The sequence below is a fragment of the Uloborus diversus genome, chromosome 5 (assembly GCF_026930045.1).
Source record: "Uloborus diversus isolate 005 chromosome 5, Udiv.v.3.1, whole genome shotgun sequence".
Classification (NCBI taxonomy): Eukaryota; Metazoa; Arthropoda; class Arachnida; order Araneae; family Uloboridae; genus Uloborus; species Uloborus diversus.
Window position 1 is genome coordinate 76459074 of NC_072735.1, and position 26742 is coordinate 76485815.

At 32.4% G+C, this 26742-nt stretch overlaps 1 protein-coding gene across 4 annotated transcripts in view; it reads left to right on the forward strand.

The window, feature by feature from the left end:
* Positions 1-26742, forward strand: part of LOC129223343 (bromodomain adjacent to zinc finger domain protein 1A-like) — a 142800-nt gene that overhangs the window by 85000 nt on the left and 31058 nt on the right. For 3 of the 4 annotated variants that reach the window (XM_054857912.1, XM_054857910.1, XM_054857911.1), the window contains 4 exons: positions 1862-2888; positions 10056-10147; positions 22072-22199; positions 22303-22371. In XM_054857912.1, coding sequence (XP_054713887.1) covers positions 1862-2888; positions 10056-10147; positions 22072-22199; positions 22303-22371 — 1316 coding nt within the window. The remainder of the gene's footprint in view (positions 1-1861; positions 2889-10055; positions 10148-22071; positions 22200-22302; positions 22372-26742) is intronic. The other variant, XM_054857909.1, reaches the window with a different exon arrangement.

Consider the following 26742-nt stretch of genomic DNA (forward strand, 5'->3'; position numbering starts at 1 on the left):
TCAAGATAAAGTTAGAATTTTGCACTTTATGGAATACCAAAATAAATCTTCAGCATATAAGAATTTTAAAAAATAAATTGGTTACCCCCAACTGCCCAACTGTAGCTGGTCATTGCAAGTTTCTCCCATGGGGAAAAGAGAGAAAAAAACATTAAATCCCTTAGATTGACAAGAAATACCAAACCTAAAGTGCAGGAAAGAAATTAGAAAGTATTCCATGTCCAAAGGGATGGGATTAAGTGTCCAAATCTTATGAGGTTGTGGTCAGAAAAGATGGTTTTTGACTGGTTTGAAAAATTAATTTCCTAGAAAGTAGGATGACTTAAAATTTAAACCTACCCATTTTGGAAAGTATGTTAGAGTGACAAAAAAGCATGAGTTAGTTTTTTTTTTATATAATTTTATCCTTGTCAGCCAATAATTCAAAATTACATTTATTGCATCCAGTGAAGAACATCAATTTATTAATGTATTGAATGTGAAATTTCATTGTCAAATATAACTTTAATATTCATTTTAAAACTTTTGGTTAGGACGTTGCTCCAGTTATGACGACGCTCTATTAAAGGTGACGTCATAACAAGTTTTGACTATTATATGTAAGGGCTCTGTTTAAGATATGGAACACATCCATTGCATGTTTTCTAGATGAGCTTTTAAATATGCTAAAAATATGGTTGAGGGCATACCTGCCAATTCTACTGGATTTTCCGTGAGACTCCCTAATTTTTATTATTTCTCCCGGTCTCCTGTTTTTTATTGAAAATCTCCCAGTTTTTATTAAATCTCTAAAAAAAATCCCTCCAGTTACGGATTTTCTTGAAAATGGAAAAAATTAACCCCTTTAAAATAAATTTTTATATCGTTTTAGTGCTTTTACTCCATGGTTTGAAAGTTTCCTACTCAATTTCAAACTTTAGCACATTAGAATCTGACAACATCAGTTCTTGTATACGTTTGCTATCTCGCTTCATTCACTCATCGCTAAGCCTATGTTGCTTAATTACAACATTTCTTGTTGTACACAAAACAACCGCTATTATCGGGCACTGTGCGGCCGAAAAAATTAGATTAAATCTTGTTGAAGACCTGAAAAATCTTGTCTATGATTGTATTTTTACAGATAATTGAAATTCTTTCCCCTAAATAACTTTCATTGACAAAGTATTACTTTAACTTTTATTCTTCCATTTAATATTTTTATTAATTAATCTCTGTGTATATGACTCAAGGAACTTGCATGTGATTGTACTTTAAGAGATAATAAGAAATCCCTATTTTCCCCTCGATTACATGGAGAAAAGCGATATTGCGCCGCATTGAAAAAATCTACTGGATTTTTTTCTTTGAATCTTGGCAGGTTGAGGGGAAGTTATACGAAAATTTGGTATTCTAGCAAGTTTTTTGCATAGAAATTTTTTTTCTCCCTTCTGATTTTTGTGCATTCATAAATTTTATTTGAAATGGATCAGTTAAGTTTACCACACAAAGTGTTAAAATAAAAAGTACTTTCACTCAGTAGGTGAAGGAATAAAAAGTAATCTGAAAAACTAGTTGCAAATCCTAAAAGTTTACTATTCCATCATCGTAATACTTCACAATTTTGCAAGCATGCTTTCCACAACTTAGTCAAGGCATGCATACAGTTGGCAATCTTTCTACAGTCATTTTATGATCTCATTTGTTATGTTTTTTACATTAATCATTGATCTTACTGGGCAAGAAAATGTAAGTTAGTGGCCTTTTTGCAACCATGAATTGCTCTTTTAAAAAGGAGCATCAGATGTGGTTTATATTGGAGGGTGGAGCTAGTTGTTTGATAATTTTTAATTTAATTTTATTTATTTTGTTGTAATTTTAGAGTTTCTGAAGAGCTTCAAACTCAACCGGATGAAGAAGAAAAGGAAAATACTGATAATTTGACGCCTGAAGAAAAGGCTGAATTAGAAGAAAAGAAATTAAAAGAAGCTGCTAGGCAACAGGCAGAATTTCAACGTAAGGAACGTGAAATTGAATCTCAAATCAGAAAACTGCAGTCTTCTTTCAACATTTCACCTATTGGTCGTGATCGAGCGTTTCGACGATACTGGGTGTTTCCTACTGTACCTGGCATATTTATTGAAGATGAAGATCCCTTTAAAGGTTCCTGCCTCCTGAAGCCAACAATACAAGTTCAACCCCAAAATGCAGCTTCACTAAAAGTGGAAACCCCAACAACCAATATAAAAAAATATCTGCAAAGTATTGATGCTTCTAACGGAAGTAGTGACAAGGAAAATGACATTTTGCGAGACATTGCCATTGTTCAAAGTGATCTTCCTTTTCCCTTAAAAAACAGAAAGCTTACAGATCTTAATCCCCGTGTAGACACAAAAAAGAATGTTTTGGACAATAGCTTTCGAGAAAATGAAATTTGTTTACAGTGCAAACATAAAAAAAGTGACTTAAATGATAATGTTATGTGGTACTGCCCACATTCTAAAAATGTTTTACCTATAGACCAGTGTAGTGCAAACATAGACACTTGTCCTGTGCACAACATTAATGCTCCTAGAACAAAATGGTCTTTTTATTACACAGAAGAAGAATTGGACAGTTTGTTATCCAATTTAAATTCTCGGGGCTTTAGAGAGCGTTCTTTGAAAGAAGCTCTTTTGAGTGAAAAGGAAAGGATAAAAGAACTCATATCAAAGTGTCCCTGCAATATTTTCAATAAATCTTTACCACCTCCTCCTCATTTAGATGTTCGAAAGTCTCAAAGACATCAGAGCAATCAAAATACAAGTTATTCTGGAATGGCTCCTGATCATGCTCTTGAAATCACTCTGCGAGATATGATTTTAGAATTGGAACACAGAATTTTTGCCGGTGGACTTGGTTCTCTTAAAGTAAGTTAAGATTAAATTTCTTGCTATTATTACAATTATTTGTTTTAGATTTATGGTTTCTCGTAGAATATAGGCAAAATAAATAAAACTAAATAAAATGGAATGTAATGATAGAAATTGCAAAATGGAGAATGGCAAGTATTATTTCAACTGATAGTTCTAACGTGGTACTAGCAAGATCTAGTTTAGTTTCAACCATTTTCTTATTTTTGTACTAAATTTTATATTATGTAATATGAAGATAAGAAAAACAAAGGTGGTTTAAATCTAAGATATTGTTTAAAGGTGCAACAATCTACTTTTAACAGCAGAACAATCTGCTAAGTACTATGTCAGATAATAAATAATAAGGTATGTAGATAAATAGACTTTACTTATTTTGTAGTTAAGGTATTTTGAGCTAACTTCACTTTTTTGTAGGGAAGTTATTTTGAGCTATTTCTTCTCCTTGAAAACTAATATATTAAAAGTAAATAATATTAAAAAAAAAAAAAACTTGGTTAAAATAACACAAACTAAATGCAACTTTTACAATTTTAAATCAGTGGTCAATTCGTAAATTTTCCCATATGGTAATGCCAATCAGAAATAATTAAAGTTGTAACCAATGTCATTTGAAATGAAATTTTCCCCCAAAATAGTAGTGCCGAAATGGTGTTCACGCAATAAATGACCCCTGTTACAAAGATGTGTTTCTTTAATTGTTGAATATGTCTTAAATTGTTAAATATTCATGCTGACTTATCCAGGGTTGGCCGATATATATCATGATATATATCTGATATTTTGAAAATATGATATTTTCGATATTTATTTTTTCAACTACGGTATTTTCAATATAAAGATTATATCAATCATAGTAATATTGTTCATTTACTATTCAAAATAACCAAAAAACAGGGTTCGTACGGGTCATGGAAATCCTGGAAAGTCATGGGGGGAAAAAAAGCGAATTTCAGACCTGGAAAAGTCATGGAAAATTGAAATTTTCATTGAAAGTCATGGAAAGTTATTTCAAGTCATGGAAAAATGTCCTGGACAAAGAGAAAGTAACAGTAACTAAAAGAACATTAGAAATCTTGAGTGATTTAACAGTACAGCACATAAAATCTATTAAAAGTGGAAAATTGAACGATCCCAAAATCAAATATTGAATTTTGAAATCCTATTGCATCCACTTCTGTCGCAGCTGCTTGCCTTTTTTTGCGATGTGATTTTACTGCTTTGACATCACTTATTTTGAATTAACTGTTATTTTCAACACATCTTATGTTTCATATTCTGTAGTAGCGAACTTGCACATTCTTGGTTTTGCCACGGCCACTCAAAAAAAAAAGCAATTCAATTGCATCTGAGTTCGATACCATCACTCATAAGAATTATATTATTAAATTTATCAGAGTTTATCTTAATTTGTTGATGGTTTTAGAAAATAAAGATTTTCACTCAGGCGATAGAATACAGAAAAAGAGGAATTCTAATACTCTAAAACAGTAGTGCCCAACATATAAATACAGCCAACAAAACTAATCCATGTGACCCACTGCTACGCTCAATGTCAGGATTCAAACATGTTCTGGAATTTCTGAACCTATTAAGTTATATGCGTTTGAAAATGTGCAAACACGTAAACAAAACAAGTATATTTTTGAATCAGAAGATTGATTTATTACTGAATTTTTTTTTTTTTTTTCTTTTCAAAAAAGATCTGGTGAAAGATTTGGTTTAGAAACATAAAGAACTAAACTATGTGGCTTTACTGTAAAGAACCAGAATACTGTCAACTTACGTGGATGATTAAATGCTCTGTTGACACTGAAAGGCAACATTTTAAGCAAATTTATTGAAACTTATTGATGACTCATTCAACCTTTGTCCTATTCAATATCATTCTGCCTGTTTATAAAAAAAAAGAATGTTAGACACTTAAGCATCATCATATTCCTTTCACTGCATTTTTACTTAAATTTATATGATGACAACAAATGAGAATAGTTTAGGTTTTTAAGTGTACACTTATATTTTTTCCATTATGAGTAAGTGCTTCAATGAGGCTGTTGCCTTCATGCTAATGCTCATTTCCAAAAATTTGCAAGTTTGAGATTAAATAGTGCTATTCTCTTCGTGTAACAAGGTCATGAAAATTTTCATCGAAGTCATGAAAAAGTCATGGAATTTTTTCATCCAATTAGAGTATGAACCCTGAAAAAAGTTATGTATTATATTTTTATGATGTATTAATACATCATTAATATAACAAAGTAATATAATATTCCTTTTTTATTTCATTTTCATAAAAATATTAGTGTATTATAAATGTAACAATTTTAATTCATATTACAAGTGCCTAATTAACTATTAAACATTAGTCAGAAAAAAAAGTGTCTTATGACTGTACACTGACTAATGAATATTTTTTTATGTCTGAATCATATAACTGTGTAAAAGTAGTTAACAGAAGAAAAATGAGTAAAACAGCTAATGCTAAATTAACTCTATTAAAATTGATAAAAACGTTAAATGAAATTAGATATAAATAATGAAAGAAACCGTAATTTTAAGTCTACATATTGTAAAAACCAAAGTTAAAAATTGGAAAACCCAGGCAAAAAGTAGGACGTCTTGGAAGATTCTCCAAAGGAAGGCCTTGGCCCACCCTGGGCTGTCGAGCCAACTATGATGATGATGATATTGTAAAAACAATAAAAGAAAATAATGATTTGAGGATGCATTTACTATTTTGAAGAATGCACTGTACAGTAGGGTGGGCCGAAATAAGCCCAAAAAAATTTTTTTTTGAAAGCAATTTTTGGATAGCGCGCAAAAGTTGCGTAGTGAGCTAGTTAGCACTCACAAAAAATTTCTTGGATATTAAAAAATATCTAGCCGGCGCTATTTGACATTGAAAAACCGTAAAAAAAGAGAAAATTGAATTTTTGTCGACATTTTTTTAAAAAAACTAAATTCCAAATATTTTGCTGGAATGCACCAAAAATGTTATATAATGAGCCAGTTCGAGCCCATAAAATGTTTCATTGATTTTAATGAGCATTTAACCACTCCTTTCCGACATCAAAAATTGGAGAAAAATGAAAAAATATTGCATTTCTTTAAAAACCAATGTGAAAATTATTTTTCAAAATTAAATCATAGACTAATTAATTAAATAGCACTATTAATCATAGTAATTATTATCACGCAATAGTATCATACATTTTCTAGAATTACATATATAGATAATAAAATTTTAAAAAAGAAATCTTCAAATTTGATTTATAATGCCTCATGCATAATGAATATTATTTTTTGGAATAATATTGTCCCTTCAGTAAATTACCGCCCATTAGCCAAGGCTAAAGCAGAAATACGTGAAATACTCCGCCAGCTCGGTCATTTCCAGCATCTTCAGCTCAGTCACTTTCCTATGCCGAGCTGATGAGTGCTAATAAGCACGAAACTGCAGTCCTCGGCTGGAAATGACCGAGCTGGCGGTGTATTTCAAATATTGTCCCTTGTTATCAAATGATGGAAGTTCTTTCCTAGCATGAAGTTTTGCACGAATGTATCCATCTCGTGCAGTTTCACCACAAACTTTTATTGCAGCTTCGGTTATTAGTTTCACACAACGTTTCACAGCTTGCGTGTGACAGGGAAATTTCTCGAAAGTAAACTCTGTAGAATGTTCTTTGCACATTTCTTTCCATTGTTGGTCTTTTAGATGCATTGTAAGAGTTGGCTCTGTCACAACACAGTTTGCCCAATCAACTAAATCAACATAATCAACTGCTTCAAAATTGAGTTTAGGACGCTCAAAAAATCGTACACCATCCGAACTCTTCGTCTTCTTATTTCTAGAGTTCAGAATGCGCCTAACAGCTAATTCCCGAATGTATTTTCTTGAGTCAAACAACATTGTCAACAGTAGCTGTTCAGGATGAGCGAAATATGCATTACTTGAGAGAACTTTGAAAATTATCTCCTTAACGTTGTCTGGAAACTGCCTTCCAAGAGAAATCATTTTCCAAAAATGTTGGGCGCCGTACTGGCAGTTCGGTTTTATTTTTATTTCAAACCACATTGGAGCATAAACTAACATTACATACTTTACAAGTATTGTAAGATTTTCTGATGGAGTTATAGTGCCTATATACAAGCGTAACAAATGGTTTGCAGTTGTCAGCCATCGCGCATGACTGACTGAGTTTGCCTAGGCTACTGTCAGCCACGCTTGAAGGACAACTGACCATCTTTTACGGCAAGACAGATTCTATACAAATATTGTTGTTCAATACTTAAATTTTTTATATCTTCCATGTCCAAAACCAGAAGATTGCAGTCAATTTTATCAAATTTGACCACCGGATGTTTTTACAATCTCTAAGAAGTTGTTCGATAGCTCCAGGATATGAATGTGGCCACTTTGTGCAACCATCCAATTCCAGTATAAGATGCCTCAGTGGCAACTCATTGTGGACATTGGACGCCAGAGAGGACCCCTTTAATTGCTTAACTCCCAGCTGTGGAGGTGTAGAATTACAGCATTTCTTAAAGAATAATACTTGAGTTCAATTCATTAATCAGTTTAAAGGACTTCAGAGGATTCACATTTTTTAATACTCAAGGGCTCTATTTATCAAATACATATAAAATAGTTATAAAATAATCTTAGGAATAATAGAAATAGTTGAGCGCCGTTTATTATCCCGAAGAAACTACTGGAACCAAAGATTAAAAAATTAGCATCTTATGTAACTATTTTTTATTTGAGTGTAAGTATTTTTAAAAATTGGCGTAAAAATGTTGCATTAAATTGATTGAATTTTCACTGTTTTTTCTAGGTAATGTATTGCATAACATTTCAGTACTTACTTATTTTGAAACTACTTTTAATTTTTTTTTTTTTTTTTTCATTTTTCCAATGTTTCAGTCTTAAAGGAGTGTAGCTAAATATTCTAAGAAGTGTATAAAAATCTTTGAGGATTTCAACTAATGCACTGACAGATACTTCTAATGTTTGTTGAAACTAGCTTCAAACTTTTATTTTTGCCCCCCCCCCCCTCTTTTTTTTTTTTTTTTTTGAAAAAAGTGCATTTTTGTCCTTTTTTTTTCAGTTTTTCAAGGTCAAATAGCGCCGGCTAAATATTAAACAAATTTAGCGAAATTTTTTATGGGTAATAACGGGTCCATATAGCAACTTTTCCGCACTATCCAAAAACAGATTTCCAAAAAAAGTTTTTTCGGCCCACCCTACTGTACAGTATGTAAGCGAATTCCACAAAGCCTAAAAACTATCGCGTGATCAGTGTCATAGTCTGTGAGGATACAAACAATCCTTGATAGGCTATGTCAATGCTTTCCACTTCACCACGACTTTTAGGAAGGTCAACCTTTTCGCATGTAACCCGTTCTCCCCTCTCGATGTCAATCACAAGATTAACTGCACCCCCAATCGCACACTTGCGCGAAAAAAAAAGCGTTCTTGGAACCATTTTGAACATTGGAATAAAGGTGTGTCAAAGCATTCCAAGAGACATCAAGAAGGGTACAAATCTTCTGATAAGCAAAGCGTGAATAGGCGATTTAACTAAAACCTGAAAAAATTTTATCGCTCATAAATGAAAGGTGCATTTTAGGTTTCGCGTATAAATGAACCAGAGTTAACATTGTTTTCCTATATCGCTGGCCTGGCCCGTGAGAAAAACGCGCATAAGTGAAAAACGCGTGTAACAGAGGTCGCGCATAAGCGAGAGATCACTGTATATTTCAAAATATTGGATATTTTCGAAAATATCACTATATTTTCGAACCATGGACTTATCCAACACTTGGGTAGTACTGATTAAATGAAAGGAAATTTATAATTAAAGCTTTATCTTTCAAATATCCTGTATGAAACCCTGGGAAAATTTTTCCAGAAAATGATTTGGGTAATTTTTTTTTTGATTAAATGCTGAAGGTTTTTTTCCTTTTATATAACTGAAAGAAGGTCATTTTATCTGTTAAAAATGACCCTCTTTCAATTTTTGAATTTGCAAGCTCTTGTTTAAGGAATGAAACAGAAGTATATTATTTTTTAATTTGCACTTGCCTTGGTATTTGGCTAACTTATTATCTTTCTTTGCAAATTCATTCTATTAATGGTGTGGAGGGGGGGGGGGGGGGGGGGTAGATAGAAGTTTATTTTTATTTCTCTGAGTTTCCACAGGGTCATTTCGTGTGATATTTTATGTTATGAATTTTTTTTTAACATGCTTGCAGACCAACCAACTCTCCTGTTTTTCATTGGATTTTTACTTTACATTGGTTTTTCATAATTTATTAAACTTAACAGATGACCCTGTGGTTTTTCATAATTTATTAAACTTAACAGATGACCCTGCTGTAGCTTCTTGACCCAACAACACCATGTACCTGTACAGTGTTTCATATACACCTGCAAAAACGTACCCAATTTATGTGTCATTCATTTTCAGCGCATATTTCATGTAATCAGTCAGCACAATTTTTTTGCATCTGTTTCCGCTTTATCCCTCTTCTGATGATGTCCTGAGTTATGCACTGTGTAGAGCTTGTTGAGCTATAACACAGTTATTTTTATCATCCCTTGTTTGTGGATTCCCCCCCCCCCTCCAAAAAAAAACATTTGAAATGGTAGCTAATTGTTCTATTTGAGATGTACTATTGTAGGAAATTGTAAAGAGTTAATTTTTTGAGTATTTACTTTTTATCTGCATTTGTTGATTTTTTTATAATTTGTATTACATATTTGTTCAATTGTTAACATAATTACAATCATAGTTCAGATGACATAACTATAGAGTCCAAATTGTATTAGTGTTTTAAAATAAATGTTTCATAAAGCAGTATGCTTTTTAAAATATTTTAGACCCTTGAAATAGTATTAATATTAGCATATTTTATTCATTAAAAAACTAGTTTTTTCGAACTAGAAATACTAAATCAAGCCATATATTTTACTGAAATACATGTTGTTTAAAATCTCCCTTACTCCCTTGAAACTTAATTTCCTTATTTATTTAATTTTTTTTTTTACGTTGATGTTAGCAGGTCTGTACTTGTAATAGTTTCTATTCTTGAAATTAAATGTGTGCTTCCTTCCCTAGCTCATATTTTGAATTTCATTTTTATGCATTCCTCTTCTATTAGGTGAGTAATCGAGAAGCATGGAGGACGGCCATTGAGCAAGTTGCAATCAGCTTGGAAAACGTTCAAAAGCCTCAAAAAGAAGGAGAATCAGAGTATGCTTGTTTTCCTCTCACATCAAAACTTATTGAAGATTCCTGAGGGAAAACTAGTTAATTTAACAATATAATTTTCAGGATACTCCTAGGAAAATGTACTCTCCCTCTCTCTAGGACAGTTCGCAGGAATGTGCCGGCTGCACCAAACTGCGCCAATCGCCGATCTTGCTCCAAACTGTTGGGGAGAATTTCTAATCTAATAATATCTCCCCAATGTTTCTTTGATACTAGCAGAGTGAGTTCGGAAATAAGAACTTGACAAACTATTTCCAACTTTCATGAAGTTTATTTAAACGATAATGTAAATAGATAAAAACACGCTGTAAATAATAAAAATAAATACTAACAACATAATCTCTTTACATGCTACTTCTGCATGAGATAACTAACTGTGCAACGCAAACTGCATGACTATTGACTAAAAACTTTGATGAAGTAGACCCATTGGAAATAAGCTAAGTCCAGCTAATTCATTTCTAATAAAGTGCAAACGGCACGAACAAGCAAGTTCGAACGCCGAACGAGCGACCGCCTACCACGACGAGAGATGATCAAAGAGAGAGAGAACTAAAGCCGCGAGCAGTTTAAATATCCCCCCGGGTCATTAGCATATCCGAGTCACGTGAACGGACACATCACTGCAATCGTTAAGCACACGTGCCATCAGATTCCTTCTAGACGCTTTCTATGACGTCATCCACAACGGAGTTCCCGCCAAGGGTGAACGAAGGTGAAACAAACATTCGGTCGATTCGACCAATGTGAATGAGTGCTGATAAGATTCTTTTACCCCAGTCATGCAGAATGATTGGTAATACATTATAAGTAAGGAAAAACATTCTTTTACTATTGGTGTTGTGAGGTGATGAGATAGGAATATTTACTGTTGTTATTAACAGGCATTTATGCCTAACAAGGCCCCCCCTCTTATCATCTCACAATGAAAACATTCAAAAAATTTTTAACTTTCATTTAGACATTAACACAATCTCATTTCCACATATCATAACTATATGAGAAAAACAATGAACAATTTTTTTTTTTTTTTTAAACATAAACCTGACTATATTACGAACTTCCAATATAGATCTAGATCTGAAAAATTGAGAAAAACACAACATGCAACACACTTTGCTGAAAAAAATTCAAAAGTTCAAAGAACAATCATCTTGAAATGTCCTTTTTTTTCTTTCGTACTCTCTCGTACGTCGTAACTCATAGTACGTTTTCTACGAATTTTCACCAAAAGTTCGAAAACAAATTTTTGATCAAAGTCCTTTATAATTTTTTTCAATCATTTTTCCGATTTTATTTATAACAATGACAGTAGGTTAATCTGAAATATAAAATAAAAACCCACAGTAACTGTTCGAATCAGCATATAAAATATCACAGTCTAGAAAATATAGTATAAGCATATATTGAGAAATGTTTATAACGAAATGTAAATAAGCTCTTTTACTAACTATCCATTTCTCACTAAATCATTTCATTTACAAATAGATCACTAAAAATCTTCATCAAAAAAATGCTCCCCTTCTATACTTAAAGACTGTCTGATAATTTTAACTGATTAAAATTTCATTTTTACTAATTCAATTTTTTTTTTTTTAATAACATTTTTGCACCATAATATATTAAATGAAGGAAAATTACAAATTCTAACGGGAACTAGTGGTGTTTCCAATATTCCAAAATAGGGTCTTACAAAATGAAAAACAAATACACCCGCGATAGACCTTCATGCAACAATAAACTCACTCTATCCTAACTCCCGGGAAGACTCTGACAATTACATTTTCACTTTTAACGAGACGTAACAAAAAGCTGTTCGCAACCCGGTTGATAGGGAGAAAAAGCCACCAAAACATTCAGGTGGACAATTAAATTGTTAGAATTTGCAAAAACATTTCACAAAACATGATGCAAAGAAAAATTTAAAGTACATTAAACAATTTTCAAAAATATCTAAAAAATGTTTCTAAATTATATTATATTTGTACAAAAAATTTTTTCAATAAATCTTTGAATTTCTAATCGGGTGAGAGGTTTCGTGAATATGTCCGACAGGTTATCTTTGCTTTTGACATATCTCACGTTAAAAATATTTTTATGAACTAAATCCCGAATGAAAAACAATTTGATATCAATGTGTTTACTACGATGATTTTCGATAGGCGATTTAACAAAATCTAACGTAGCCTGATTATCCACATACAAAATAGATTTAATTTTACAACTTTTAACAATTTTTATTTTGATGCATTCGTCAATTATACGATCAAACCACATGAGTTCTTTTGCACATTCTGTCATGGCAATAAATTCAGCTTCCATCGTTGAAAGGCTAACGCTTCGTTCTTTGAACGTGCGCCATTCAATTGGAGCTTTATCAAGTAAAACAAGTTGACCGCCTAATGAGGTTCTATCATCTTTATTTGTGGCGAAATCAGCATCCGAAAAAGTTATAAGTTGAACATTTTCACATTTTAAGTTTAATTTTAAATCTTTAGTATGGAAAACATATCCTAGTAATTTCAACAATCCATCCCAGTGTACCATTCCTGGGTTGCTTTGAAATTGGCTGAAAATGTTAACAGCATATGATATATCAGGACGTGTTCTACTAGAAATAAATGATAAACACCCTAATAAACTCTTGTATGGATATTTTGACATTTCGTCAATCTCAGCTGGAGTAGTAGGACAGTTTAACTTTGAATAAACACATCCTTTACTAATAGGTAAAGAAGAAATAGGAATTTTAAATTTACTAAATCTTTCATAAACTACATGAATGTATTCAGTTTGATGTAAATTTAAGCCATTTCCTTCATTTTCAAATTCTACACCTAGTAGCTTTTTAGTTTTACCTAAAATTTTAATTTCAACATGTTTTTGAAGTAAATTCAAAGCATCTTTAATATCCCTGTCCTTCTTACTGAATAACACAATGTCATCCACATATAAGAGTAAAATCACATTATCAGTATAATAAACACAATTACATGATAAAAATTTATGAAAACCAATTTTAAGCAATATATTTTCAACTTCATAAAACCACAGACGACCGCTTTGGTGCAGGCCGTATATAGCTTTATTCAATTTGCACACATAATTTTCTTTTCCCTTTTCAATAAAACCTGGGGGTTGCTTCATATATATTATTTCATCAATAGGAGCATATAGGTACACACTTTTAACGTCACATTGGATATGTAGCCAATTTTCTCTTGATACCAACAAAGAAAAGAAAAAGCGAATGGTACTAAAGCAGACTACTGGGCAGAAGGTTAGATCAAAATCTAGTCCCCTTACTTGATTAGTCCCCTGAGCGACTAGTCTACTTTTATAAACTTCACCATTTTCCCCTTTCTTTAAATTATAAACCCATCTACATCCGATAGGATTAACATTTTCCGGTAATTTGACTAAATTCCAAACATTTCTTTTACGCATAGTGCCTATTTCAATTTCCATTGATTTTTGCCATTCCCCCCTTTCATTAGATTTTAATGACTGTTTATATGTTCTAGGGATTTTAATTTCTGTGTCTAGTCAGGAAACATGAGTTAAAATTTTAGATTGATTTGAAACTTCACCCTGAAAATCATCATTGCCTTTAAAATTAAATAATTCCGGATCATACGCTATGTTTTCACGAAGACAATATTTTTGAACATCATTCAACGATCTTAATCTTTTGCTATTCCCCTTTTCAAAATAATATACGTCGTTTCTTGAACCATCAGGTCTAGGGACAAATTTCCGAATCCACCTAGCTTCCCGCATTGGTTTGCGACTAGAATCATCCCCCTCACTGTCTGAACTTTCCGCCCCCCCCTTCAGAGCTACTTTCAACATCTAATTCTCTGAAGCGATTCGAATCTTCGCTTTCTTCCGAAGAATTCTTATCTTCTGCCTGAGGCGAAAGAGGCCAGAAAAGGGTATTTTCTTTTCCGCGCGATTCCTGCTCGGAAGTAAATTCGTCCTTGAAAAAGGAGTTCTCTTTGAAAGATACGTTGATTGTTTCAATGACTTTATCTTTGTCTGGAAGATAAACGCGAAATCCTTTACGATTGAACGCGTATCCGATTAAAACGCCTTTTTCGGCTTTTAGGTCTAGTTTCTTTCTTAATTGTCGAGGGATACCGGCAAAACAAGTAGTTCCGAATGCTTTTAAATGTCTTACAGACGGTTTTCTTCCCCCGTAAAGTTCAAAAGGAGTCTTTTCTTGACTTGAATGACAAATCCTATTCCATGTGTATACAAAATATAACATCGCATCGGGCCAAAAACTGTTTGGCAAACCACTTTCTTTTAACAAAACGCGTGCACTATTTGTTACTGTGCGGTTAAAATTTTCAATTAATCCATTTTGCTCTGGTGTGTACACATTTGTGAGTTCATGATGTATACCCATATTCTGACAAAACCCGTCTAGTTCCTGATTTACAAATTCCGTCCCGTTATCAGATCTGATACTGACAACCTTTTTGCCGATAAATCTTTCGGCTCTCAGAATATGTTGTTTTACAATTCCCGGTACCTGACTTTTTGACTTAATAGGATACAATGAACACCTTTTAGAATAGTCATCAATAATAGAAAGAAAATAATTTTCTCCGTTTCTACCCTCTACTTCACATTTTCCCCAAACATCCATATGCAATAGTTGCAATGGCTGGGTACTTCTTACTCTATCAATTGACTTGAAACTAACACGCTTAAATTTTCCTAATTTACAAACATCACAGTTTAATTTAACGTGTTTAAACTTAGGTAGGCCACGAACAGCTGAAAGATTACTAGTTTTACGAATACTTTCAGTGTTGACGTGTCCACAGCGTTTATGCCAAGTTTCAATGTCACTTTGACAGCATTCTACAGAAGGTTCTTTATTTACATGACTAGAACTAGGAGAATTTTTAAACTTTTTACAATTAACATTATAAACTCCATTATTGAGTTCAGCTTTAAAAATTAATCCCTGTTTGTCGGATACCTCCACGAAACCTCTCCCACCTTTAAATTTTGCACCACCCTGGTCAAACTTGGTGCCAGACAAAATATTTCGTCTCAAACGGGGAGAATACATTACATCTTTGAGAATTACAGTTCTTTTACCGAACTTAACTTTGATTTCCCCTTTTCCCTCAATCGGGAAAGTTTGCTTTTTCACGGCAACAGCCATGTTTACATCATTTAGGGGTTCAAATGTCCTAAACCAGTTCTTATTTGAGCAACAGTGATTTGATGCGGCAGTGTCAAAAATAAATGTATTCCCTTTATCTTGGGTCTGACTAAGATTTGCCTCTGACAAGAAATACAAAGGATACTCACATCTGTTATTTGAAGGTGATCGGCGACGCTCCTGGAACTTCCTTCTAGAACTCCATCGGCGATTTCTACTCCTTGGGCTCGTACCTTCATCCCTCCATTCTTTCCGGGATTGGTGCTGGTTTCCCCCCTTTTATTTCTTTCTTGTGAAGTCAATCTTTGACGGTCTTCATTTTTGACATAAGGGCATCTGCTCCTTATATGTCCTTCTTCATGACACTTGTAACATCGAATTTTAGATTTAACTTGGAAAACCTGCATCTCATTTGTCTTCTCTTTCATTTCTTGACGGTTTTCTTCAATAATTAGATCAACCAGGATTTTCTCGAATGTAAAATCTTCATCTTTCCTCATCAAAATCTGTTGAATTAGATGATCATACGTTTCTGGTAAACTTTGCAGTAATTTAAAAGAAATACAGTCCTCCGGGAAATTCGGATAAGCAACTTTGATTTTGTCGAAAATTCTCTGCAGACCCGCGCCGCAAATAAATTTAGCTTTTCTCCATTCTCTTTCTTGCATTGATTCAGCTCAATGAAGAGTTGCATACTTATACATCTATTCTCCGGAAAAAATGTAATTTTAGCTTCTTCCAAGATTTGCATGGATCTTCTATAGTTTCAACTATTTTTCTTAGATTTTGTTCAATATTCAAGAAGATTAGTGAGACTGCAGTTCGCTTCCTCACAATAAATTCTTTCACATCTTTTTCTGTTACATTCGTCTTCTCATTAATGACTGGTTCTTTCTCTTTTCCGTTAGTAATGTCCCATACATTCCGTTCCATGAGAAGGAACTTCATATTCGTCGACCATTTGAGGTAATTCTTGTTGTTCAGCTTTTCAACCTGAATCGCGAAATTTGCCATTTTCTTTTTTTTTCAAACTTTAGTATTCTTGAATTTTGGTAAAATCTTTTAAGTCGCATCTATCTTGGTCGCCCCCCCATCTCAACATTCCAATAACTTCATCTTCAGATGGGTCATCGAATTTGCAGCTTCCAAAAAAATTTTTTCAAAATTTCTGAAAAATATCGAAATGTACATCATCCAACGGTACATGTACTTTTGGCAGCAGTACAACCCCGCCTTTTTTACAGATGCATGTACACTCTTTATCATTTCCTAGTCTTATCCAAAAATATTTTCACTAGGTCCTGCACAGGAAAGGGACTGGGCCCATAACCCGTGTTGGGGAGAATTTCTAATCTAATAATATCTCCCCAATGTTTCTTTGATACTAGCAGAGTGAGTTCGGAAATAAGAACTTGACAAACTATTTCTAACTTTCATGAAGTTTATTTAAACGATAATGTAAATAGATAAAAACACGCTGTAAATAATAAAAATAAATACTAACAACATAATCTCTTTACATGCTACTTCTGCATGAGATAACTAACTGTGCAACGCAAACTGCATGACTATTGACTAAAAACTTTGATGAAGTAGACCCATTGGAAATAAGCTAAGTCCAGCTAATTCATTTCTAATAAAGTGCAAACGGCACGAACAAGCAAGTTCGAACGCCGAACGAGCGACCGCCTACCACGACGAGAGATGATCAAAGAGAGAGAGAACTAAAGCCGCGAGCAGTTTAAATATCCCCCCGGGTCATTAGCATATCCGAGTCACGTGAACGGACACATCACTGCAATCGTTAAGCACACGTGCCATCAGATTCCTTCTAGACGCTTTCTATGACGTCATCCACAACGGAGTTCCCGCCAAGGGTGAACGAAGGTGAAACAAACATTCGGTCGATTCGACCAATGTGAATGAGTGCTGATAAGATTCTTTTACCCCAGTCATGCAGAATGATTGGTAATACATTATAAGTAAGGAAAAACATTCTTTTACTATTGGTGTTGTGAGGTGATGAGATAGGAATATTTACTGTTGTTATTAACAGGCATTTATGCCTAACAAGTGTTCCAAAAGACCGCTAAATGAACTTTTCTGAGTCAAAATGGGACAAACTTGCAGCAAAAGTGTGATTTTGCATTTAATATTGCCGTTACTTCAGCATATTTGGCAGTTTTTGCAACTTATCTCAAGCTTATACGTTTGGAGCTTGCTTTTACTATTTTTTTGACTTAGTCCCAATTTTTTGCGCATTTCAAGAATCTGAAAAGTTTTTCAGATTCAGGCATTTTTTCCCAAATTTGTAGCATGTCTTAAAATTTATATTTATTTATTTTATTTATTTATTTATTTATTTATTTATTTTGCATGTTTTTCACATGTATTTTGAAATTCCTTTTTCTTAAGACATCATTTCCCAAAATCATTTTTTTTTCATTGTAATGTCATTAATAATTTTGTGATTAAATATCAAACAGTTAAAATAAGAGGGTTATAATGTTGCCTTTGCTTGATCTTCACATTTGTTAATCAAGTAGCTCAGTATATAGCACATATGCCTAAGGTCAAATGTAAGTAAATAACTTACACATACAAGATTAATCAACAGCTCTTTAAAACTCACTTCGTAAAGTTTTTAAATTTAACCATTCTGTTTTGCTTTTTTTAGCCTTTTTAAATATGTTCCAAAGTTTTATGTATACATATCAAATATCGTTTGCATGTATATATGAACAACATAAAAGCAAACAAATTTTAAAAATAGGTATTAAAGGGCTATAATTTAAATGTGCCCAAAAGCAGTGATGTATTAAGCAAAGTAAATATGTAAACTAAATTTAAATCAGTGTAAGAAAAAAAGAATAGAATGTCTTTTGTGAAAAATATTAGACAAAAAAAAAAGGAATAATAATATAATTAAGAGAACTTCAATTAGTTGTTTCAGATATGGTGTTTTCACATCCTAATCTCCTTTATTATTCTATCATGTCACATGTTTCTGTGCATGAAATATATGTAGGGTAAACTCCTGATTATCCACGGAATACGGTGGCATGGTAACCGCGGATAGGCAAAAACCACGATTAATCCGAATAATAGTTAAAAACCGATACTACTGTATACCATAGCTAAACAAGCTGGTGTGTGCATCACATGACTTCCTTTTATTCCAATTTAATGTCATTTCTCCATTATTGGTAATTTTAATGTGATTCAATAGTTTACACTCTAAATATCACCAGCAGTGGACAAAGTTAAACCAAATTTTAAAAAAAAAGAATCGCCAAATTTGTCGCCAAGTTAGCGACAAAACTTGGCGACCAAAAGACGGGCGATGTATCGCCAAGTGTCCCACAAATTATAACACCACTTGAGTTTACACTGAAATTAACAATGATTTCCCCCCAAAAAGAGGCAAAAGACCCCCTTAGACACATACGAATGCAACCAAAAGGGAAGGTGCACAACTAGGCTCCACTAGGAGTCTACATACCAAATTTCAATTTTGTAGGACATACCGTTTTTGAGTTATGCGAGATACATACACACATACATACGAACGTCACAAGAAAATTCGTTGTAATTAACTCGGGGGTCGTCAAAATTGATATTTTGGATGTCTGTAGGTTCCTAGGCTATACCTCAAAACTCAAATTTTGAATTGGTAGCCAATGGCTACCAGATCCTCACAAAATGGTAGCCAAATCTCAAAAAATGATAGCCAAACTTTATTTTAATTTAAATTATTTAATTTATTTTATTCCGTTTATTTATTTAGTACCAGTGGATATGTCATTGGCGTAGCAAAGAACGTTTCTTATAAAATAATAATTAAAAATAAATAAGTAAATAAAAAATATTTTAAAAAAAATAATAAAATAAAAAGCGAGCTAGAAAGAAAAAGAGGGTTGAGGAAAAATTTTGGAGGGGGGGGGGGAGTGAACTTGGTAGGAACGGGCACCCCCTGCCCAGATATTATTTAACACATCTTTTGCAAACTATAATGTGCATTATTTTATCTTTAAGAGTAAAACACATCACGATAAAAAAATAAGTAAATAAAAAAAATATTATTATTAATTTTTTTCAGCTTTCAAAACTTCTAGAAACATCACAGCTTTCAACCAAAACACGAGTTAGTTCCTTGATAAAGAAAACAACAAAATACCAAAAACTTGAACCTAATGCAAAACCTAAACCATTTGCGATTCTACAAAAATATTTTTTTGTTTTTACAAATGCATGCAGAATTTTATAAAAATTGAAGTCTGAGTGTCAAAAAATGAATAAATAAAAGAAAGGTAAACAATATAAAACAAAACGGGAAAAAAAAACAAAAAATGAAATAAAAGATCCAGCAGAAGAAAAAAAAGGGTTTCAGCCATATTCTTTCCACCTTCTCTAGACGCAAGGGTGCCATTTTTTTATTATTATTTATGTGTTTTATAAATACGATTGTACTTCTCTTTATTTATTTTGGAACACACATTTTCCTCTTCTAACTGGTGAAAATGGACAATCTACAACGCGGCGCCATTTTGAAAACGCGGGACGCCATTTTGAAAATTTACCACGAAACTTAAAAATAACAACTTTTTAAAGGAGAAATAAAGTAAATAAACGGATATGTCCTCTCCTCCAGTAGGTTTTATATTTTAAAAAGAAAAAAAAAAGGAAAAACAAACAATATAATTAAAACAAAAAATCAAAAATCTTGCAAAAAAAATTTTTTTTTGCGATATCGTTTTTACCTTGTCTTGGTGCATTTTGACTCAAAGGTGCCATTTTTATTATTCATATGTAAACCAAATGTACAAGATCAATTCTTTTTATTTTGGAAAGGACATTTTCGCCTTAACTGGTAAAAATGAACAATAACAACGTGACACCATTTTGAAAACGCGTAGTTTAAAAATACCGCAAAACGAAGAAATGGCCATTTGTTAAGGAGAAATAAAGTTGAAAAATGAATTTAAGATCAAAAAAGCATAATTTACTAAATTGGTGTATGAAATTTGTCTATTTTTACGATCACGTGTAAAGAAAGTCGAGTTTTCGAAATAGAAGTTTTGTAACGAATTTGCCGTCGTGTTTGCGATTCTTGTTTTCTATTCAGAGCAAGAACACATAGCACAATTGGACAATACTCCCCCCTTCCCTCCTTCATCCCTGGCGATCCGATAGCCGAACTTTTAGTGGACAAAAGAATTTGGGGAAAGGTCATATGTCAAGACTATAGGTCAGGAAAGGTTGCATTGGCGAATGGTAGCCACATTGGCGACTGAAATGAAAATAATGGTCGCCAAAATTTGAAAATTGGTCGCATTTGACGACTGGCGACCGCGAGTTTTGAGCTTTATCCTAGGCATATATCCACATATAGTCGATTCGAAAAAAAAACTCAACATTAATTTGGGGGTGAAAAAATGGAAATTAAGGCCGATTTTTGAGTGAAAATTTTTTTGCAAATACAATGTTTCCTTTTTTGTAAAAGGAAGTAAAAATATGAATGACACTCACACATACATTTAATTTTTGCTAAAAACATTGCTACATTCCATCTACTAACATTGAATATAAAAAATATACATATGTAAAAGCAAAAAATGAACAATAACACAATCATCAGTTTAAAAAAGTTTAATGACATTTTAAAAAAATAATGAAAAGACCCGCGGATAAACTGACCACCGATAATCGGGAGTTTACTATAGTTTGCTCCAAATTGATGCAAATTAAATTTTTGCTTCTGCAAGCTGGTTCATATTTAATTTTACTGCTCCAGGCTGCTCCAAACTTGTAATTGTATTGCTCTAGGCTGCTCCAAATTCACTGGTTTACTGCTCCAAACTCAGCATTTTCCAGCTCCCAAAATTGCTCCAAAAGCAAGTTTTAGTCGGCACATCTCTGAGTTCATCTTCAACTGAATTTTAATTGATTGTTATAATTTTTTTGCGTTAAGTATTTGAAGAAATTTTTATTGCTTTTCCATTATCCAAGCTTAGTATTACTAAACTAGACTTGAATATTTTACGATTTGTTGCTACGTCCAGACTTAAAACCAAATTTGTTGTTAACAATTTATAGGAATTTTTTTTTTAATGCAAATACTCGTATATTCTCATCTGACTGCTCAAATTCACTTTTTTGAATGAATTTTTAGCCAAGATCAGAGTATAATTTTTAACATGCAATCTGACTTCTGCATTTTAGAATGATAGTTTTTTTTAGCAAAAAGAAAGTTAAATTTAAAACTGAAAAGAATTGTTTTGGGAAATATAATCAATAACCACAACCCCCAATTAATAGTTTGGGATATTAAATTTCTTTTATGGATTGAACATAAGATTACTTTGGTGAAAAAATTCACTCCCGTTAATAAGTCAGAATTCATTTTCTGGACAAGCCAGATTAGTAGGAACAAGTAAAAGTCGTAAACTAAGAATCCAGAATTGAGAAGTATTTTAAAGAAAAATTTGTTAACTGTCTCCCAACACAAGATAGTATTTTAAGTTGGGAAACTAGATATCAGAGAATTATCTGGTTAGTCATATAGATTCTCCTTATGTCAGGAAAAAGTTTTCATTTGCAATCAGTAACAGGCAAATTTTGGTAACTTTCCTTCCAGGAATTTAAAATAGTTAATAGTGCTGCTAATAAAAACACCTGTTTATCTTTTAGTATTTTTTTACAATATAATTTGCTTTATTTTCAGTAGTTTTAATGAGGAAAAGAAATTTTTGACGTTACCTACTTCTCCAGAACAAAGTATCAAAGATCTTGCTAGTGCCATGTTAGAACTATCAGTTGGAATAGAAGCTAAGTATCTGCATCCTCCATTAGGTAAATGATTTCATTATTTTTCCTTTTATTTAGTATTAAGTTAAATGGTGTTTCATTTTTGTTGTGTGTTATACTTTTTTACCATCTATCATTTTATTTTTAGGTGAAAGTGATGAGCAAAAGAAAGCCAAACAAAAAATGCAAGATGATCCTGAGGCTCAGAAGAAAAAAAGTACATTATTTTCTATCATTTTTTTTTTTTTTTTAATTCAGTTTAAAATTGTCTTGCATAATATGTATAACATTTACAAGAGCCTTCTAGAGCCAGTTTTGTGTCCAAAAATATCTTCTGCGACATTTGATGAACAAACAGTTCAAAATCCAGTTTCAAAAACTTTTTAACATAAAAACGTAGATTTGGCAAAATAAAATCTCTAAAATATTAGAGAATTAAATCATGAAATTGAGGAAAAGATTCAGCTTGTTTGAGTTTCTAGATGGAACGCAAAAATATAAGTTTTGCTAATGCAGTGGTGGACAAAATTATAAGGACAAAAGTACCTGAAATCTCAACTGCATTTGATTGGAAAATTACGCAAATTTTAAGAGTAGAAACTAACAGTAAAAGAAACATTTTTAACTAATTTTATTTGAAATACATAGGAATTTTGTACTCATAGAATGAATTTTGAATTTAGACACCTCTGTAATATGGAAAAAAATATAAGGACACTTAGATTTGTGTGTTCTAGAAAGCAAAATTTGTTTGTTTTTGTTCTGCACACTGCACTACATAACTATAAATGTTTAGTGAGCGATTTGTGGCGTCACATTCTATTTTTACAGTCATGGGGCTAGGTACTAAACTTTAAGAATTTGAGAAGGGGAAAGTGGTTGATTGAAAAGCTTTACGACTTACTGTACGTCAAATAACAACAAGTCTGAATAAATATATTGGTTATTTTTAGTTTTTTCAAAAATATCGGCAAATAAGGACCACAAAGACGAACAGGTAAGAAATCTTTAGTTTCTGTACGTGTGAAACACATGATAAGACAAACTTGCTCCAAAAAACAAACATCATGAGATATTAGATGGGAAATCAAGTTACGATGCAGTTTTCGAACTGTTCAACATGTTTTACAAAAAGAGAAAAGGTTTCATGATGTGAAACTAATGTCATGACCGACTCTCTAAAAGTTCATAACAGACCTAAGGTTAAGGGTCTCAAAAATGCGTTTTTGTGGGTAAAAAGTAGAACAATGCAATCGTTTCTAATGAGAAAAGGTTAAACGGATGAACTAGATGTAGACCAGGGCAGATAATTTAAAGTCAGAAAAATTTAATACAGAATTTTGACACAGTGAAAGGGTCTTAAATCTTGTATAAATTATGGGAAAAATTCATGCTTAAACGAATTCATTGGGTAAAGGTGAAAGGGGTGGATTTTAGGGGTTGAAAAAAGTTTTTATCCATTTACGGCAAAACTATTGCTTTTATCAAAAAAAGTTAAATGTAAAAGTTGTAGATAATAAAAAAAAATCTAAGCTTTTACATATAAATTTATTTTTAAAAATGCGAACTTCACGGAGAAAAATTTAAAAAAAAAATATTTCGGTTTTTGATTTTTTTTCTATTACAAAAATAGTTGGAATTGCATGAAATTTGGTGGAAAGTTTGCTTTTAGTGTCTTAAATAAATAGAAATTTTTTTGAAAAATAAATATTAATTTTTTGATTTTATTTTAATTTTTAATCGAAAACAGACTTAATATTCGATCAAATTTTTCAAAAAATTTCAAAGTTAAAACCTTTGTTAATTCAACTTTAGTAGTGGTCCTTTTATTCGATGAAAGGTCATCTTTCATATGGTGAAAGAAAAAAAGATGTTTCTGTGGAAAAATTATTCAAAAAATAGAAAAAACTAAAAAATGTCCTTTTTTGACTTTTATTTTTTCATTTTTTTCAGTTGTCATTGGCAAAATATCGATCTTTTAGTTCTTTTGCATCAACCAGGGGTCGAAGTTGTATTATATATCCTATATTTCCTTTTTTTTTTTTCAAAAAAAGCATCAAAATCGTCTTATATTTCCTATATTTTTCAAAAATGTCTTATATTTCCTATATTCCTGTTTTTTACCCAATATATCTTTTAAAAGGAACAGTAAATAAACTTTCTGACATCGGATTTCTCGTTGAAAATATGTGCCCAAACGAATTTTAAATTAAAAAACTCAACAGACTGAATCCTACGACAGGCATCTTCACTCATTGGCGACAGCAATGTGACGTCACTCTATAGTGGGTGGAGTTTCGAGAACTAAATCTGAAGTTGGTTTTAGAATTTTGTGTTTGGGGGGGGGGGGGGGCAACAGCCATTTGTTTTGTTTTCTATCATGGTTTTCGTTGGTATATTGGTATGTGTTGTGTTCAGTGCATTTTCTGATCGGAATGTTCTAATCTTCTTTTTGCAATCATTTTTTTTTCTTTTGTGGGATTTTGGGATTGTGGAATGTTAGTTCCTTATGATGTTAAAACGTAGTTTGTGGTAATAAGTGGAATTATAATGGCGAAATTACATCACTCAACAAAATTTCGTATGGAGTGGTTGAATCAGGAGGACATTAATTGTACAAATTTTGGTGCATGGTGGACTAAAGGAAAAGATGATTTTACCGCTTTTTGCCATTTTTGCAACTGTTCAGTGCCGATAAGCAATAGTGGATTTTCGCAATAGAGGCTGCATGCTAAAACATTTAAGCATAAAGAAAACTCTGAAAAACGTCAGAAGGATCCTTCTCAAGCTCTGTTTGTTCTTAATACAAGTGGTAAAGGGTTCAGTTTAGATATAAAATCAAAGAGCAGTGGAATTAGTACTTGGGTCATAAGTGGGAAAGAAAAAAATAAAAATTTATCTTTGTTCAAATTTTGTTTAGTTATTTAGTCTGTAAAGTACAGTTTTTTCAAAAATATTTCTTTCAACTACAGGAAAGTCATTTCAGATGTAAGTTATAATTTAGTTTGAAATTTTTTTAAACGAAATCATTGATAAGAATAACTAAATAATATATGATATGTATTTCTTTTTTCATAGCAAAATTATTCATATAATGTGTCCTATATTTGTCCTATATTTTTTGTGGAAAATGTCCTATATGTGACAAGTCGGTCACTTCTACCCCTGATCAACTTAATTTAGATAATTTAGTTATTTTTTTTTAAACCCAGATCAGGCAAAATCAAGAATTTGTTTTACAGTTCTAACTGTTTCAAGTTTTCACCTTTTAAAAAAGTAATAGGTTTTTTGCACTGCTTCTCGGGCTGTGATACTACGTCAAGTTTTGCTGGTAAAGGAAAAAGGATGATTGTTAAAAATTTATTAGCCAATGATGATTTGTTGCCCTTAATGGAAATTTTTTATGAAAAAAAGGCTGATGAGAGAATTATTGCAAAAATATGACTTAGATTTAATAGGAAGTTTATACAAATCCAAAAAAACAAATAATTTGTTAAATGAATTAAGATTTTTAAAATATGAAGAGGGTATCATGCAAAAATCTCTCATTGGAAAAATTGCCACTAACGGAAGACCCAGGAAAGCAGCATTGCTACCAATCTTACTATCAATTGCGAATTTGGCTCGGTAACAAACTAAAAGCGACTGACTGGGGCTGGGAAAACCATCAGAATGGCGTAATTCCAAAATTGTTTGATGTTGAGTTAATTCCAGAGAAACTAATGCAATCAATTTCTTGCAGTTGCAATGGCCTTTGCTAAAGATAATTGCGGCTGTGAGAAACAAGATTGAAATGTACAAATCTGTGCTTAAATTTTCACGATCACGAGCACTGCAATAATCGAGAAAAAGTCTTTTGAGGATTTCAAATCAGAATTAATAGAAGAAATAGCAGCGAGCAATATACAGCAAGAGAAAGTGCAGGAAGAGGAATGAAATGAAGAAGCTGGTGATCTCGAAGAAACTGACAATAATATTGAATGTGAAGACAGGGGTCTGGCCAGAGGATATTTGGGTCCGTTAACGGACCCTTCACAAAAATCCGATCAACCAAAACGGACCTTTCACAAAATCCCTATCAAACAAAACGGACCTTTCACAAAATCCCGATCAACCAAAACGGACCCTTCACAAAATTCTGATAAACAAGATCGGATCTTTCACAAATTGTTTTTTGAAGGAGCAAATCTGAAAGCAAAGTACCGCATATTAAACCCATAATTTTTGGAACCTTTCTTAAAGTCAAATTAGAGGGATCAGCTTATACAAAATCTGCTAATTTTGCAAAGAAAAAAAAATCGGCACTCTTGTGATGCTCCTGCAAGCGATAAATTGCTACTGCCAAATAAATATAATGCTTGTTGTTTGCTTCTTGGAAAGAAATTAACTGGAAATAAGTTTGGTTTCAAATAATTTTGTTTTATCACAGCTAATTAGCAGCGGTGTTGTTGTAAACTTTTCTGAAAAGGCGTTTGGTAAGCACTTTTCTCCCCCACTGATGATTTAATAAACAATAATAATATATATCAGCGAAATGAACTTAGAACTGCAAAGGGATAGTAAGGGTGGGGGAAAAAATGTGATCGCT